We start from the raw sequence: 18,204 nt of genomic DNA, 5'->3' as shown, positions 1-18,204 counted from the left end.
TGTGATGGGATTGGACAGATATACAAACGAGAGAGCATCAGCGAAGATACAAGTGAGTCAATAGAAAGATATATTGATATACGTGACGTCAAGCTGACTGGGACAGGAAGGGGCAGAACGTTTAACAGCATTAGTGCTTCAGATTGTAAATCCATGGAAGGAATAGAAGTAGAGATTAATGGTATTGATCTAATCACCATTACCGAGACATGGGCTGGATCTTGTGCTCTTCTGCTGGCAGGTTTGAAGGCAGGTGAGCACGTAAAACTGTGTGGACATGCTGTCACCTACCCCAACATGTGTGAAATTTTATAAGGGCGGTGGAAGCATCGGGTGGTCCATCAACCCTTAGACCTACTGAAGCCCTTGAATGTCAAACTGATGGCCCATTTAAGGGCTTCATCCTGCCTTGCGCTATTTTACCTGCGGTGGAGGGGGAGACCCATGTCATGTAGGAAACTCAGCAATTTAAGCTGTGCGGGCAGGTGTTTGGCAAGGTGAGAGCAGGTTTCTCTGCAGGTCCCCTGTGCACACTGTATGCATCCCACCTCTGAATATTCCAAGGTACACGACATTTCAAAATGACAGGCGGAAAAGAAAAGGAGGAGGGGCAGCCCTCCATAAAGAATGACATAAGGACACTGGTGTGAAAGGATCTTGGCTCAGGAAATTAGGCAATAGAATCTGTATGCACGGAAATTAGGAATAGCAAGGGCCAGAAAATGCTGTAGCAAGTAGTTATCTGCCCCCTAACAGTAGTTATACCGTTGGACAGAGCAATAAACAAGAAATGATTGGAACTTGTAACAAAGGCCATGTACAGGGCTTTAATCTTCTTTATAGAATGTTGTTTTTTGGCGGAGGAGGCAAAACCCGCCAGCAGGGTTTTCTGGTTCCGCCATTGTCAATGGGATTTCCCTCGCCGCTGGGAAACCCGTGCGCCGTCGGCGGGACCGGAATAAAATGCCGGGTTGAACAGCCGGTAAATATCGCCCCACATTAAGTTAAGCAACATACTTCAATTAGAAACCATAATCAAGCCAATTACATTGTTATAAGGGGAGAGCAGGCCATGGTTGATTGAGTAAATAGTCTAAAAGGTATGGCAGTAAATAAACAGTGGGAAACTTTTAAAGAAAAAAGAAAAGATGTTCAGCAGAAATATATTACACTGCAGACCAAATTCTTGGTGAGAAAGATCCAACCATGACTCACTCAGGAGGTTAAGAATCTCATCAGGGGCGTATAATGTTTCAACAAATAATAGCAAGTCTGGGATTGAGAGTAATATAAAATTAGAGTAAATCTAGCGAGGAATAAAACCAGTTGTAAGAGCTTTTGCAAAAATATTTACAAAAAATAACAACAAAAGTAAACATCAGTCCCTTAGAAGCAGAGACGGGGAAAAATTATCACAGTGAATTGAGATATTGAAGACAAACAAAATTTTATTCACGGTAGAAAATATGTTGCGGGGAACCTCGGGGCTAAAAGTGTGAGGACATTAAGATAATTAATATCATCAGAGAAAACCCTCTGGATAAACTAAAACTGAAATTCGACAAATCCCTAGGACCTGATGACGAATATCCTAGGGTTCTTAGAGCAATGGCTGCAGATGTAGTTACACGCTGGCTATCTTCCAAAGTTCCCCAGAATCTAGAAGGGTACTGGCAGATTGCATGTTAGCAAATGTAACAGCACTATTCCAGGAAGGACACAGCATTCAATAAAAATCTGAAATAAAAATCTAAGATAACCATGAAAACTATCGTTGATTGTTGTTAAAACCCATCTGGTTCATTAATGTCCTGTAGGCAAGGACATCTGCCATCTTTGCCTGGTCAGAGTATGTTTTAAAAGGCATGAAAGTTTGAAATGTTGATCTTCAGAGACATGGGACACAAAGTTAGCATGCAGGTACAGCAAACAATTGGCAAACCAAGTGGCTTGTTGGCTTTTATTGCAACATGATTGGAGTATACGAATAATGAAATGAAAATGAAAATCGCTTATTGTCACGAGTAGGCTTCAAATGAAGTTACTGTGAAAAGCCCCTAGTCGCCACATTCCGGCGCCTGTTCGGGGAGGCTGTTACGGGAATCAAACCGTGCTGCTGGCTTGTCTTGGTCGGCTTTCAAAGCCAGCGATTAGCCCTGTGAGCTAAACAGCCCCTGAATAAAGACGTCTTGCTACAATCATACAGGACTTTGGTGAAAATAAAACATGCAATACTGCGTGAAGTTTTGGCATTCATATTTAAGGAAGGACATACTTGCATTGGATGCAATACCACAAAGATTCACTGGGATGAGCAGGTTGTTCCATGATATAAGGGTGAATAAAGCGAGTCGATGTTCTCTGGAGTTTAGAAGAATGGAGGTGATCTCATTTAAACATTTAAGATTGTGAAGGGGCTTCACAGGGTAGATACCAAGAAGTTGTTTCCCCTGGCTGGGGAATCTAGAACTAGGGATTAAGTGTCAGGATAAGGGGCTGATTATTTAGGACTGCAATGAGCAGAATGCCTTCACTCAGAGGATTGTGAATCTTTGGAATTCTGCACTTCAGAGTTTGGAGAGGGTGGGGGCTGGTGGGTACGGTTGTTGTCATTTCGATTTAATATATTTAAGGCTTGGATAGATAGATTTTTGGTCTTCCAGGGAATCACATGATATGGGGAACGGATGGGAAAATCAAGTTTAAGCTCGAGATTAGCCATGATATTGAATGGCAGAGCAGGCTCGTTGGGCCGCATGATCTGCTGCTGCTCCTATTTCTTGCGTGTTCTCTTGCAGTGCAGTGAAAAAGGATGAACAAAACTGTGAAGTTAATTTTTTGGTCCTCCGCTTGTGTCCATTCTGAGCAGGAGCAGCGCATTGCTCTTATTAAAGGCATGAGTGCCTCAAATTTCTTTCGTGATACGCCTGAGAACATGCCAACTGCAGAAGCATGCAAGGAGTTCCTGAGATGGCAGATAGGGCAATGGGATGGGGAGTAGGTTAAGTTGCAAAAGAGCAGGGCAGATGATGGTTGTTGACACTGCTTTCGAACCATTTAGGAGTTCTCTTGCAGTGAGGTTAGCTAAATTCAGATCAGACCAACTTTGGGACAATTGCTGCTGAACTTGCCATTAACATATTCAGTGACCTACAGGTTAGGTGCCTGTTTTATGTGTCAGCCTGAGAAGCCTAAAAAAAAGTGCGACAAATTTGACAGTGGGGCCAACCTTCGCACTTTTGCACTTCACCCTTACAGTTTACATCATTTGCACCTGCATGAATTGGGTGCTTTTATCTGTGCATGTCAATTTGTACCCATCCACTTCCAAAGTTTCTCCAGTCATTTCTTCTAATTTACACCCCCAACACTTGGGGATTAGTTTTGGGTGTCTGAATGTCTCCCTTGTCTCTCAACAATCAGCTGCAAGCATTATTCAAGATTAATTCTTAACCAGAAAACTGTACAATTTAATCATAACTTTGTTTGTTTGATTTGTTTTGATTATGAGTTCAACATTCTATTGGCTTTATTGATTGCTGCTCCACATTGGTTGAAAGTATTGTTGGGAAGTGTGTCGTGAGATCTAGTCTTCCCCTTTTGCCACAGAGCACATACCTGCAGCTCTGCTGCAGATGTCAGCTGTTCTCGTGTGCCTGGTCTGAATGAATATACCCACAACACGCTTGAACACTCTCTTATGAGTGATGTTTTTATATCATTAGAACATGACATGGAGCTCAGCAGTGTGGTAGTGATAGAAATCAGTTTGTAGTTGGCTATAGATAAGATAGGTAAAATGTTTTATGAAGAAATCCTGGTTGTAAAAACCCTTTAATCCTTAAGAGTATGTAACTAAATCAAAATATATTAACCATGGGGCAGCACGGTAGCACAAGTGAATAGCACTGCGACTTCACAGCGGCAGGATCCCAGGTTCGATTCCCCGCTGGGTCACTGTCTGTGCGAAGTCTGCACGTTATCCCCGTATCTGTGAGGGTTTCCTCCGTGTGCTCCGGTTTCCTCCCACAGTCCAAAGACGTGCAGGTTAGGTGGATTGGCCATGATAAATTGCCCTTGGTGACCAAAAAGGTTAGGAGGGGTTCTTGGGTTTCGGGGATAAGGTGGAAGTGAGGGCTTAAGTGGGTCGGTGCAGACTCGATGGGCCGAATGGGCCTCCTTCTGCACTGTATGTTCAATGTGAGTGAGGAAAAAGCTGACTAACTGTGAACTGAACAGATAAGACACACCATTCTCACATTTTGCAAGTTGTTTGGAGACTGCTAGCGAGTGCAAGGCCAAATAGCAGAAAAGACCCTTTGTGTTATGGAAAACTGGGCTTACGTCCCAGTTCCATTTCGATGGTAATGGCTGGTCAGCTCATAGTGATACTTTCTTGTGGGAAACGTGTTTCGCTCAGACCATCATGGAAAATTATCACGAGTCATTTATCTCTCAAATTTGACAGACAGACACTTTGGTCGAATTAAGTGAATTATAAATTAGTTAAAACCAATCACAGCTGCAAAGAGGATGAAAGTTTAAAGATGGTGCTCTCCTTTAAAAGTTCAGTTGGCAGGATAAGAAACCGGCCCTTTTTCTACTCTTGAATCATTCTTAACTAATCTCTGAAACCTATGCTCTGCTTGCTTCTGCTAAATCGCCATTTCCTTTTGTTTAAATCACTCAGTTGTTTTTAATAGTGTGTATTTGATTTGAAGAATTAGCGAGTTGTATTTTAGAATTCAACAACTGTATTTCCTAAAGACAATCAATCTGACTAGCTTGTTGCCGGGCTAGTTGGTACTTCCCAAATTCTGTATTGAAAAATAAAATTACCAGTAGATACTAAAGCTGACGAATATGTTTCAAATTCTTTACCAAGAAACGCAGTCTGGAATCTGTTATTTGTGATTTTAAAAGGGATAACACGTATCCAGGGTTCCGGATAAACACAAGAGATCATCCATTTGAGATCCATCAGGTAGCAAGATTAATTACAGGTCTGACATAGTAAGCAGTCTTAGGTCATGCTGTATGGAATAAGATGACCCTCAACATAGTGGTCTGATCAAACAAAGTCACAGCACGGAGTGTATTCCAAGTGCAATGTCCTGACTTTAGCAGAAAAACTTAAGACACAATGCCAAGATAGAGCTGGCAATCAGACGGATCCCTCATGGTGAGATTGCAGCACGTAGCCCGTCAGTTCAGTGAGTGGAACAGTATGTCAATTAGACCAGCATTCTGCTTAGTCAGGAAAGGTGAATTACCAGGGTATGAACCGGATTGACGATGAGTGCGGGATAGTCAAACAAAAAAGAACCCGTCATAAAAATCAAGCCAGAGAAGGTTGCGATTGCAACCGGTGGAGCTTCAGGGGAAAGTGTGCAAAAGTGGCTGCAGTGACGCTCATTTCGGGTACTATAGGAGGAGGAAGATCAAAAGGATATCGTCAGAATACCCATAAAATTCTCCAGTGTCAATTAGGATGCAAGTGACCTATTCAAATTCAAAATGTTTCAAAACTGTACAGAGCAATGGTTTTGTGAATCGGGCGTGTTTGAAGCAGATGAGCAAGCCATAAAAATTCACCGAGCAATTAAGAATGAAGGTCAACAGGGCCTGAACACATCTGGATTAACAGAAGAAGGGGTTAAGGATTCTCAAAAGATATGGAACTACATTGGAAGAACAGTTTAGACTCGGGCTTAACTTCATTTTCACTGACTAGAGTTCATGCCATTTCACCAACAGCCTACAGAATCCATAAATCATTTTGTCAGCAGATGTAGAAAAAAAAGAGTATGTATTGTGATTTTTCAAATGTGGGCGGCACGGTGGCACAGTGGTTAGCACTGCTGCTTCACAGCGCCAGGACCCGTGTTTGATTCTAACCTTGGGTGACTGTCTGTGTGCGTTTGTCCAAAGATGTGCAGGTTAGGTGGATTGGCAGTGCTAAATTTACAATAACTGTCCAAAGGTTAGGTGGGATTATGGGGGTAGGGTGAGGGAGTGGGCTGAGGCAAAGTGCTCTTTAAGAGGGTCAGTGCAGACTCGATGGGTCGAATGGTCTCCTGCCCTGCACAGTAGGAATTCTTTGTAAAGCTGGCAGACAAAATTGCTGAGGTGGGGATCACATTCACTCCCATGGAAGCATTCCAGCAAGATCTGCTAGACAAGCCCAAAATGTATAGCAGTGAAGAGGTACCCAAGGATGGACGCACGTTCAGAGTGATCCTCGCAGGTCAACAAAACTCACAGTTCCTAAGTACACCTCCAATTGTTGACTCACTCATGCTATGCCAAAACCTAGCAAGATGTGCAGAATGTGTTACCTTCTGAATGCACAAAATCCTCTGCTTTCCATCAATTCTGCAGGGCATGTGGCTGAAAGGGAGAGTGGCAGCAGTAGTGCACTAGAACAAAGGCTGATGCAGCTACAAAGAACCATGCACCAATTCAAACAGCCTGTATGAAACGGGTCCCTTCAAGCTACATGACTGTTCAGTATCCCATCCGAAGCACATACATGAACTGATTGACAAACCAAGCAATGACAATGATGTGCATGGTGAATCGAACTGTGGTAAACACTTTTCACACCGTCTATCTTGTAGAAAACAAGCATGCCGTCATACCATCGGAAGTGTCCACCAAGATTCAAATTACTTTCTCCAAGAAAGTTTGCCAAGATTTCACCAGGGCAATGCCAACATGCTACCTCCCAGATTCTAAAAGACATCCACAGACATGGAAAGCTATGGTGGCAGCTACTACTGTGAAACTTTCAGCATACAACAGTTCATTAATTATATATATAGGGTCGACCATCCTGGAGTGTACGTATCATCAATCCTTCAATCCATCTGGCTGTCACAGATGTTCAACGTTGTGGGGATTGTAGGCTTATTGGCATGCCGTGATCTCAACCTAGTAACAATCCATGGAATTAGTCAGACTTCAACAGGGCAGATCGACCTCAATACGACTTCCATCGCCTCCGTTCATAACTTAACATTGTAATATTCAGAATATTTTGACAAAATTGGAACTACAGCATTGCACTTGGACGAGAATACATATTGATCAGGCACATTTTGGGCAACACGAATGCCAACATCTGCCAAAGGAAACGGTAAATGGTTCAACACTTGACTGGTGTTTCGATATCATAGCGTGTATTGAGCCGACGAAGACTCCCAGATCTCTTTCAACTCCATCATTATCTATTTGAACACCATTCATGGAGTATTATTTTTCTCTCTAGGGCAATGCTTTATAATAGTTTACATTATATTCCATCTGCTATGGTTTGCCTCACTCATTTTGTTTAGCTCGTGCAGCCTTTTCTACATTTTGATTACGGCGAGCCTCCTGCTTTAGGAGCATCTGCAAATTGAATTAATTTGCTTTGGTTTTCTAAATCCAAGTGATTTGATCTAAATTAGAAACTGTAGTGATTACAATACTGAACTCCAGGGCACACTTCTCAGCACATAACCCATTCTGACAAACTTCTCCAATTAGTTTTAAACTCTTCAGCCAATTTCTTATTTTTTCCAGATTTTTACATAGAATCCCCACAGCTTTAAGCTTAACATCTCCCAATTTGGGACTTTTCTCAAAGGCCTCTCTTGAGGTGAAGGTACACTCCCTTGGCAGGGTCTCCTACGTCTTCGGGACAAAGAACGTGAGATTCTGAAATATGAACAGGAACCTTGGCAGCACCAGAATCTTTACTGTCTGCACCCGTCCCGCCAGTGACAACGGCAGCACATCCCACCTCTTGAAGTCCCCTTTCATCTGCTCCACCACCCGAGTCAAATTCGACTTGTGCAGCTGCGCCCAACCCCACATCACCTTGCCCCCACTACCTTGACCGGCAACACCCCTAACCTCTCCTGCCCTCTAGTCTCAATTGGAACACCTAGCTCTTTTCCATGTTCAACTTGTACCCGGAGAACCGGCCAAAGTCATCCATAATACCCCCAGTGCCAATCAATGAGTCTGAAATGACCTGCACAGGTCATCCGTGTACAGCAAAACCCTGTGGGCCAGCATCCTACTCCCCTTTTCACCATATTCATATGCTGCCCCCTGACCCTCCGTAGATGCGCCACCGCCTTCCCCATGAACACTAATCCAAACTCCATCTGGAGCCTCTGCCCCCTTCAGCCCCGCCTCCGGGTCCTCCGAATGTTTTCTGTCTACCCTCAGGATCTCCTTTATCAGCCTTGCCATCTCCGCCCATTCCATATTCTCCATATGCGCCCGAATTGAGATAAACTCTTCCCCTCCCCCGAACCACCGCCTTGAGTGCCTCCCACAGTGTGGTGGCCGCGACCTCCCCTGAGTCATTGAGCTCCATATACCCCTGAATGGCAGCTGTCACCCGCTTGCACACCACCTCACCCGCAAACAACCCCACATCCGGCCTCCACTGCAGACGCTGCCCCCCTCCCCCCCAGCCCCCACTCCGTCCACCCACAAATTCACCGAATGCGGCACGTTGTCGGAGACTACGATCGCCGAACACACTTTGCTCCCCCCCCCAAACAATGCCTATTTACCACAAAAAAAGTCAATCCGGGAGTACACACACTGCACATGGTTAAACTATGAAAATTCCTTTGCCGTTGGCCTCCCAAACCTCCACGGGTCTACTCCCCATAAACCCCTTCAGCTCGTTCGCCACTGCCAACACCTTCCTCGACCTCTGGCTCGACCTGTCCAAGCTTGGCTCTATCACCGTATTAAAATCCTCTCTCCGCCAGCCCGTGGCTCGCGACCCTCCAGGCCCACCCTTGGATGTCCACCGTCATCACTCCCTTTCCAGCTGCGCCACAACAGCACACCCTTGTCAGCAAACCTTCCACCATCCCCCCAAACAAAACAACAACCCCCTCCACCTCCCCTACATGATTCTCCTGACAACCCCCACTGCATTCCCATTAACTAGCCCGCCCAGCAAGCAAGATGGCCCCTGCCCAAGGCCACTAAACCCCCTACTTTCCCAATTCCACTCCTCTGGAATAACCCCCTTGCCCTCCACAAGGACTCTCTTGTTCCAGCAGCTTTTCTTCTTGCCCCACTCCTAGTTCGTGGATCCATCCACCAGCCACACCAGAGGAGTTGCACCTTCTCCAGGCACTCCAAAAACTTAACCTATCAGGTTGGCACTGCCAAGGTACCTGGGTGCCATTTTTTGTGTGCGTGCAATGAGGCTGGGAGTGCCCTGTGTGGGTGTTGGGAGGGAGGATCTGGGACACTCCCATAGTGCTTTTGGGCTTGGTGGTTGGTGGCGGGGAGGTGACGTCAGCGATCGCTTCGGGGACACCTGAGATCAGGACACCATTTAAAAATGGCGACCTGATCTTTGCTACACTGGGGAGCTCCAGTGAGCAGAGCTCCCCAATGTACAAATCGGGGCGATGTGCGGCCTCGGCCACGCATTCCCCATTGAGGCCCCTTGTGCAACACGAGTCGTGCTGTATAACCATGAGATTCTCAGCCCTGCGAGTGCTGGGAAGCATACAGCTAAACACGCTCACAATGGGACTCATTCGGCTGAATCGAGTCCAAAGTGTGTTCTAACATAACAGATACCTATTGGTCAGGGTCATCACTCCTGGTGTGAAGAATCCATTCCTCATAGTTTTAAAAATTGCTAATTGTTTGGGGTCTGGTCCAATATTCCATTGCCATTTGGCCTTTAGTCTTTCGGTACAGTAGTACCTCCTTTCTTATGATCTTTGAATAAAGTGTTGGACAGACTTGGATAAAATAGGGGGGGGGGAAGGCTGCTATGTGCATACTGGCATATTAGAACAGTACAGCACAGAACAGGCCCTTCGGCCCTCAATGTTGTGCCGAGCAATGATCACCCTACTCAAGCCCACGTATCCACCCTATACCAGTAACCCAACAACCCCCATTAACATTATTTTTTTAGGACACTAAGGGCAATTTAGCCTGGCCAATCCACCTAACCCGCACATCTTTGGACTGTGGGAGGAAACCGGAGCACCCGGAGGAAACGCACGCACACACGGGGAGGACGTGCAGACTCCGCACAGACAGTGACCCATCTGGGAATCGAACCTGGGACCCTGGAGCTGTGAAGCATTGATGCTAACCACCATGTTACTGTGCTCCCCAATGATATGCTTATCATTAAAATTACAACTAAAGACCACTGGTCCTGATGCAAGTTTATGGTAATGGTTGGATTTGTTGGACTACCCCATTGACCACTTAACTGTAAAGCTCATTGTCATTTCATTTCTCACACTTAAATCAGTTCATGAACAATGGCTTCAAGAAAGTTCCTGTCTTCCTTTACTGGAGAATAGATTTATAGGCTAGCCAGAAATTTCGTTTCTGAAGATTGAAGATTAATGTGGCCTCTAACCCTGAATATGGATAAATATTTTGTAAAGTAATGAGGATGTTCTCCTGTTTTGATCATTCCTTTTTTCTCTCTAATAGCTTATACCTTCCTAACCATCCTACCCTTCATCAGTCTCACTCAGCATTGCTGCTGTCCTGCTGTCTATTTTTTTAAATTCTCTTCTCACCGTTAACACTCAACTACTTACCTGATACCATAGAAACTATTTCCTGCATCCATTTTCTCTGCCATTCTAGGACTAACCCCTCCACTGTTTATCCTTGTATACCTGGGATCACAACTTCCCACCCATTTCTCAGCCACTTCTCCCAGGGTTTTGTCCCCCTAAAAATGGGTAAATAAGAACTGGTGTAGTCTTCCAATTTCCAAGAGTCGGTGGGGGTGGGTAGGGGATGGCAGGTGGGGATGTCTATTCATAAAATTTACAGTTCAGAAGGAGGCCAATCAGCCCATCGAGTCTGCATCGGCTCTTGGAAAGAGCACCCTACCCAAGCTCACACCTCCAACCTATCCCCATAACCCAGTAACCCCACCCAACACTAAGGGCAATTTAGCATGGCCAATCCACCTAACCTGCACATCTTTGGACTGTGGGAGGAAACCGGAGCACCCGGAGGAAACCCACGCACACACGGGGAGAATGTGCGGACTCCGCACAGACAGTGACTCAAGCCGGGAATTGAACCTGGGACCCTGGAGCTGTGAAGCAGTTGTGCTATCCACAATGCTACCGTGCTGCCCTCACGGTATTCCTTGGCATCGGGACTGAACTCGGCCCGTTTCCCAACTACAAGTAAGCCTGAGGTCAATTCCTGATTTATTTTTCTTAGTTGTGCTGCAAGATCTGGCAGTGAATGTAAATAACTGTTGGCAGAGAATGAAACAGAAAAAAACCCTGCTGCTGGCTCTCTGCAAAGACGCAACAGGTTCACAGTTGGCAATCTCAGCACCATGACATTGCTTTATAGTTGAAGCTTTCCAAGTTGTCGATTGCTAAGGCAGATGCTGACTTTGAAAGGGCATCAATGTTATTTGGTGAAGTAAGTGACACGCTAAGAGCTCCATCTGTCTCATTTTGCATCTGTAAAACCTTTGCTTCTCCCAGCACAGTTCCCTGGTCAGCACTTAAATTCCCAGTTCCCTTCCAGTGGTGCTCTGTTTGGGTGGTATCCACCAGCATCTGCTCTAGAAAGCTAGTGACCCCTCCCCCAAATCAGCTTCTGCGTGTAGCCATATCCCTATTCCCATTAAGACATTTACAGAATGGACACCAAAGTTACTGGTTGTTAGGTCCTGTCCGAAGGTCTTGTCCGAGTTACGAAGCTGCCAGGTCCAATCCACCTAGATTTTGGAGCAGTGAAAGAGGAAGGATTGTGTAAGGTAAAGGATGAGTAAGGCATAGGAGATGTGTCATCATGTATTTGTAAGTTAGACCAATGGCACAAAGGCAAGAGATACGCTATGTAGTGGTGGTGGTGTTCCAACCATTGGCGCTGGATCAAAATGGGGAAGCCAATTTAATTACATTTCTTATGGCTCAAACATAAGTCGTGTACTTTTTTTTAAAGAGTGGGCTATTTCGTGTGGCACTTTGACCAAATGGGCCAAGTCTGTTGCTACTCTGCTGAGATGCATGGCGGGCTCTGGTTAAGAAGCAAATTAGGGGTTTAACAATGGTCAAGTCCCAAGGGATCACTACAGAGAGATTACAAAACCAATACGCGTTTTGAGAATTTTATGTGAACTTATTGATTATTTAGATTTTTAGTAAGTATGATTTGATAGTGGATCTTGGTCGCTGGGCGAAATAGAATATATGAAAGAATTTACCTTCGGCAGCAAAGCTCCTCCTGCATTGTTCTGATCAGGGTCCATTCTTTCCAGAAGGAGAAAGAGATGATGTGTCATATATATTTCAGCATGAGGTGAGGTTGCTGAAGTCATGTTGCTGTCTCCTAATGGCCCTTCTGGGATGGAACTATTTGGGGATCCATGGTGCAGACAAAAATGAAGATTTAGGCAAGGAACTGTTCAGATAAATAGCAACCGCGGTTCGTGAAGTAGTTCAAAAGCTCTCCCGTGTTTGTACCCTCGCAAACCATGGCTGTGTACGAAGAATGATTTAAAGCAGCAACATGTGATATCTTGAGTTATTGAAGCATTGTCACTGACGCAGGAGACCACAAACTGACATTTCATTTCAACATCTAGGTCACATCACAAAATCCAAGGATGACTGGCAATTTTCTATTAAACATCTGTCACACAGAAGAATATAAAATTAATTTGGTTGCATCTCCGTGACAAGTGGCTATTTTCATCAGCTCTTTCACTCTGAGGTGATCATGACTGGTATTAGTGGCTTAGTAAACTGTTTAAGAATATATGCAGAATGCAAAGGCATGGTGAGATATAGTCACAGAGTATGAGCAACAAAAGGCTGTTCAGCCCATCTAACTTTCCTTGGTATTTCAATCCTCTCCCATGCCCGTAAGTCATGCTTTTCACCCTACTCTGCTTCGAACCTGCATGCTTTAAAATTTCAGATATTTTTATTGAAATCTTCAACAATTCATAACTCAAATTTTTTGGTGGCAGGCCGATCCACAAATGATCACTTTCAAAGTCTTAATAAATTACCTTTTTCAAGTTGCATTGAGTTTTCATTGCCTCAGCTTTTCAAAACCAATTACTTTTTCCATCAGATGACAGTGGATCCAGCAGTTGCAGTTTTTTTCCCTTTCTTTCAAGTGTTTTCTCAACCTTTAGTGAAGTTAAAAGTGACTAGCTAAATCCAGTCAAGGAGCATGAATAGTTTCTGGTATACCCTCTAACCATAGTCTTGTTAGATGTTTGAAAGCGATCAGTGATGGAAGTTTTGGTATTGATGCTGAAGAAGATATGCCATCTTAAAGCAGCAAATTGCCCTTTGTTCTTCTCTCTCTGGGTAAAATAAAAAAAGCTAACAGCTTGGAGGCTGAGCAGTAAAAGCATCAGTGAGAAGGAAAACCAGGTTAAACCTTCCGCTATTGCTACCGGCTTACATCACAGTAAATGCTCTAAGTACTTAATAAACATAATTATTTGTCATTCATGTCATGTGAGTTAAGTTGCAAAATAATGGCAATTTGTCAAAAAATAATTAATCTCCTACACATCTGCCAACACATTTCTCACCATTTGAGCAAAGCAATCTAAGTCATTTAGATGTTATAATTGATATCAATAAGGTTAGGAGTTTACTATGAATTCTATTCTTTGCCTTCCATCTTGACATTTTGACACCTTTATGATGAATAGTAATTCTGGCCAATCTCCTCCTTTGGGAAAGTAAGTTGAACAAATGGTGGAGATTGGATTTCAATCCTAGGAAACAAATCCTAGGAGGCAAATGAGATGATATGGATGAGGGTAGTGGTTTGGTTGGAACCCGAACACACAAATTGGGCTTCAGCCGGTTGTTTATCAAAATAGAAATTCTACTTTTTATTTATATTTGATATTTGATTTATTGTCACATGTACCGAAGTACAGTGAAAAATATTTTTCTGCGGCCGAGGGAGCGTACACAGTATGTACGTAGTAGACAAAAGAATAATCAACAGAGCACATTGACAAATGGTACATCGACAAACAGTGATTGGTTACAGTGAGGAACAAGGGGCCAAGCAAAGCAAATACATGAGCAGTATAGGGCATTGTGAATAGTGTTCTTACAGGGAGCAGATCAGTCCAAGGGGGGAGTCGTTGAGGAGTCTTGTAGCTGTGGGGAAGAAGCTATTCCTATGTCTGGATGTGCGGGTCTTCAGACTTCTGTACCTTCTGCCTGATGGAAGGGTCTGGAAGAAGGCAATGCCTGGGTGGGAGGGGTCGCTGATAATGCTGTCTACCTTCCTGTACACAGAATCAATGTGGGGGTGGCAAGCTTGTGTGATGCGTTTAATGGCAATGATATTGCCTGCTGGTAGATGATAGAATATGACAACACGTTTTATATTTGAGTTTTTTGAATGTCACATTTATGACCTTCAGCACAGCAAAACATGAAAGCATATTTTAAGAACATCATAAATAAAGATATATAGAGTCGGAGGTCTACATAGAAAAAAACTCTTCCGGACCATCACGTCTGCACTGATCAAAACCGGAATGTTGGGGATGTTGCTTACAAAAGCCAATAAATATGCAACTATACTCCTGTGCTTGAATGCTAAGCAATCCTTAGTATTGATTGTATTGTGGTTAGAAATGTGCTGCAGTTTGGCACAAGTACATTTTTATATTATTTGTTTATCTCCTGCCAAGTGTTCCCATAGATTCTTGCCAGTGCAAGAGTAAAATCGGCAATTAAGTCAATACACAGCAGCAAAAAGAGCAAAATGTGTCACTCTCTGCACTATATAATTGCTTTAGGTGCTGCGAGTTTTAATTAGTATCTGGCAGAGAAATAGATGGTTGAAGCTAAATTGAACTCTGCTGTAATGACAAAAGATATGGTGCTGCATTGTGAATATCAATTCTTGCCATTGATTCGTGGGAAACAATAATCAATTCAGATCAATCTGAAAGAATTGGGTTTGGAGAAGAAGTGACAATGAGAAGGCAAAATAAATAATTTGGGACTAAGGATAATCCAGAAAGAATCAAAATTATAAGGTGATGGCGAATGCAGTAGTTTCGAAATTCACTGAGAATATGAAATGAGCTGAAGGATACGAATGTAAAAGCACTTAATGGAGTAAAATGTCTTTTTGGGACACATAACTGATGGCACTTACAGCACTCTCCGCACATGCTGCCTGCTGCAACTTCTCTTCATTAATTTAGCATATGGATCCAGAAATGGGTGCAGGCCCCATATGTCTGTGTTTCAAGCCACAGAAAGGCAAATTTAACAAAGGCCCAAACGCACGTATGGGTGAGATGTGAGCCGCTTCATGTATCGTTATTACACCCATTTTATGATCATTAAACAGGTGCAATGGAATTGAATTTCTCCCCCGGTATGTTTTTGGATTAATATGCTTGCAGTGAAATTGTGGCTGAAGACGAGCATATTAGAATTGGAACACAGCAGCAGGAAATTAGTGATTAAATCACCTGAGAGATTTTACCGGAACCCAGCCTGTTTTTCCTGAGTGAATTTTGCTAAAATCATCACCTATATTTCAATTGTTTCCCTTCAGGATAGAATAGTCCTGCAGGAATATTGAGGGAAATCCATTCATGCTTCTTAGTAAATGAAGAACTTTTGTTTAGGTAGCATCCTAAAGTTATGAGAAGTGTTCTACAGGTGCATAAAATGGAGGAAGTATATACTTGTAGTCGCTAATGTCAGTGAAGGCAATGGCACAAGGTCGCACATGCAGCAATGAGATATACAACCAGTCAATCTGTTTAGTTTGTGTTCCTTGAGGATACATTTTTGCCAGGATGTATCTCTGCGTAGCTATGAGCCGCATGTTAACACTCTTTCCTCAAAAGTCTGACGACCACAGATTGAAACATCATTCTAAGACTTGAGTCTTTTATATAGGCTAATACTACAGTGTAGCACTCCTCCTTCGTGGCCTTAGAATTTAATGTACAAGTTTGGCACATAGTTCCAACCTACTCCCAAGTCTGGTGAAAGTTAAGTATTGACCTCCATAATTGATCATTCTTTCCTCTGTCACAACAGCAGAATGGATTGTGTATGGCACCTTCTGAGCCACCTCACTCTCTTAAGATTGTGTAACTCCAGAATGTTATTTCTTGAATATTAGCCAGTAAATTGTTTAAAAAACAATTGTTTCATGCAGGTCAAGCGCGGTTTCCATTGTAGCCATGGACATATGATATTTCAGGAGATGTTCAGTTATATCAGATGTACATCTGTATATTAAATTGCTTGTGTCATATATGCCTTAAAAACAACTGCAACATACTTCAAAACATTAAACCGATGAACAATTAAAGTTTGGAGAGTTGGGGTTTGGTAGGAGTGCAATATTGCTGCTACCCTTGGTGACATTTTGAGTAAATGTTGCAAGACTTTTTTATCGGTTAATCTTTTAAAGTTCAATTTTGATTTCATTAAGAAAATAAGTCCTGCTGCCTTGCTTTCCATCCTGTTCGAGGTAAAATACAAATGTCCACGTGATCAAATGTTAACTTTGTAAATGGATGTTGAAGTGATTTGTCTTTTCTTCATCATGTCATCAAATCTGTATGCATTCCGATGAGTAAATATTGAAAATTCTGCAAGTGATTTGAAAATCCTGTTTTTTTTTTCAAAAACAGCTTTATTCTGTCAATTTATTGCCAGCCAGTTGCAGTAGCATCAGCCTTTGTGGATCATTTAATTCATACAACCATTATGCTGCTAAGATGTTACCCACAGATATACGGGCTGGAGTGAATAGCAAAGGTTTCATGACAACTTTGCCCAACTGTGTGTCCCACTCAAGAATGGGGTAGAATGGAATGTGGGTCCCATATTCCATATTCACAAGGGGTCTTGATTTGTAATTAATTAATTTGAGACTCCTGTCTCAGCCAGGAGCAAATACTTGAAATCACAATGGAGAATTGGACAAAATGGTGCTGCACTGATGGAACTCCACTCCTTTCCCACAGACCAGGGGTAGTTAAAATTTTCCCCACTGTGTTCTATTAGAACATTAATCATCCAGTCTCACAAATTGTTGTGCTGACTAGAAATGGATCAATTTATGGTTCCTTGTTCTATAATGATGTTTCAGATTTAAGAGGAAAAAATAAACACCATAATGTATCCTTTATTTTCTTTCCAGGTAAATTCCGTCACAGAGCATCAATTCTTCACAAACTGGCCAAAAACAAATGTCAAGTAGATGATGGTGTGAAACCCAATGTGACTACTAATCATGCAGGTAACCATTTTTGTGCTTAAAAAATTAAGTCATGCGCCACAATGAATACTCACATGTCAATGCCGCATTATCACTATTCATTCAAACGCTTTTGTTTTCACTACAAGTGCTCTTGAAATTCTATTCAAGTGTGCATGACAGAAGCAAAGAGGCCTTTGTAATCATGTTTTCCCCCCTCATTCTACCTGAGCTGTCTTACCAAATCAGAATATGACGATGAGTACTGTCACTTCACAAATTGTTTATTGATCTGCATTTAAAATTATAGTTTGGTTGTGTACTTTGAACAAGCAAATGTCCTTCAAAAGCATTTCAAGGCCAAATAAAAATGTGGTTTTTGCTGGCTCTGTAGATTAGATTTAATGTCAGAATTGTAAATTATACAGTGTTGCATCCTGACTTAGAAATACAAGAACAGGGAAGGACCGTGTCATCCAATAAACCTGCTCCACCATTTTGTTGGCCGCGACAGCATCTATTTTTATCACAATTCTCTGCTATTTCTTCAGAGCTGTTGACATTATTTCCCTATTTTACCGCTTCATTTGATTTCTGATCTAATATCTTTTGGGGCATCATGTCCACACTTCTTTGTTTGAGGACTTGCTTATAAAGAGCTCAGCTCAAATTTTGATTGTGCTTTCATCTTGTAAATTCCCTTACTAGAGAGAATCTCCATTATGTTAAACACCTCAAATCTATCAATGCGCACATTATATAGTGTAAAAGTACAGTGTGCACCATTTGTATTTCCTTTTGCTAAGCTCTATCATTTTTCTATCCTATTTCCGTTTCATCTGGATTTCTCTTAAAGCAGTGCTTTGTTCAATATTTCAAAAAGCATATGTTTCGAGGCGGGCTATAAGTGGACACTATAATAGGTGGCACAGTGATTAG

At 42.8% G+C, this 18,204-nt stretch overlaps 1 protein-coding gene across 9 annotated transcripts in view; it reads left to right on the top strand.

The window, feature by feature from the left end:
• The window catches only part of LOC119970269 (sodium/potassium/calcium exchanger 2-like), a 360,708-nt gene that overhangs the window by 259,720 nt on the left and 82,784 nt on the right, over window positions 1-18,204 (top strand). For all 9 annotated transcript variants that reach the window (XM_038804609.1, XM_038804617.1, XM_038804615.1 and 6 more), the window contains one exon: window positions 17,209-17,307. In XM_038804609.1, coding sequence (XP_038660537.1) covers window positions 17,209-17,307 — 99 coding nt within the window. The remainder of the gene's footprint in view (window positions 1-17,208; window positions 17,308-18,204) is intronic.

The sequence above is a fragment of the Scyliorhinus canicula genome, chromosome 8 (assembly GCF_902713615.1).
Source record: "Scyliorhinus canicula chromosome 8, sScyCan1.1, whole genome shotgun sequence".
In the NCBI taxonomy this organism is placed as follows: Eukaryota; Metazoa; Chordata; class Chondrichthyes; order Carcharhiniformes; family Scyliorhinidae; genus Scyliorhinus; species Scyliorhinus canicula.
The sequence above is the reverse complement of the archived record's forward strand: the minus strand, read 5'-3'. Positions and strand labels throughout refer to the sequence as shown.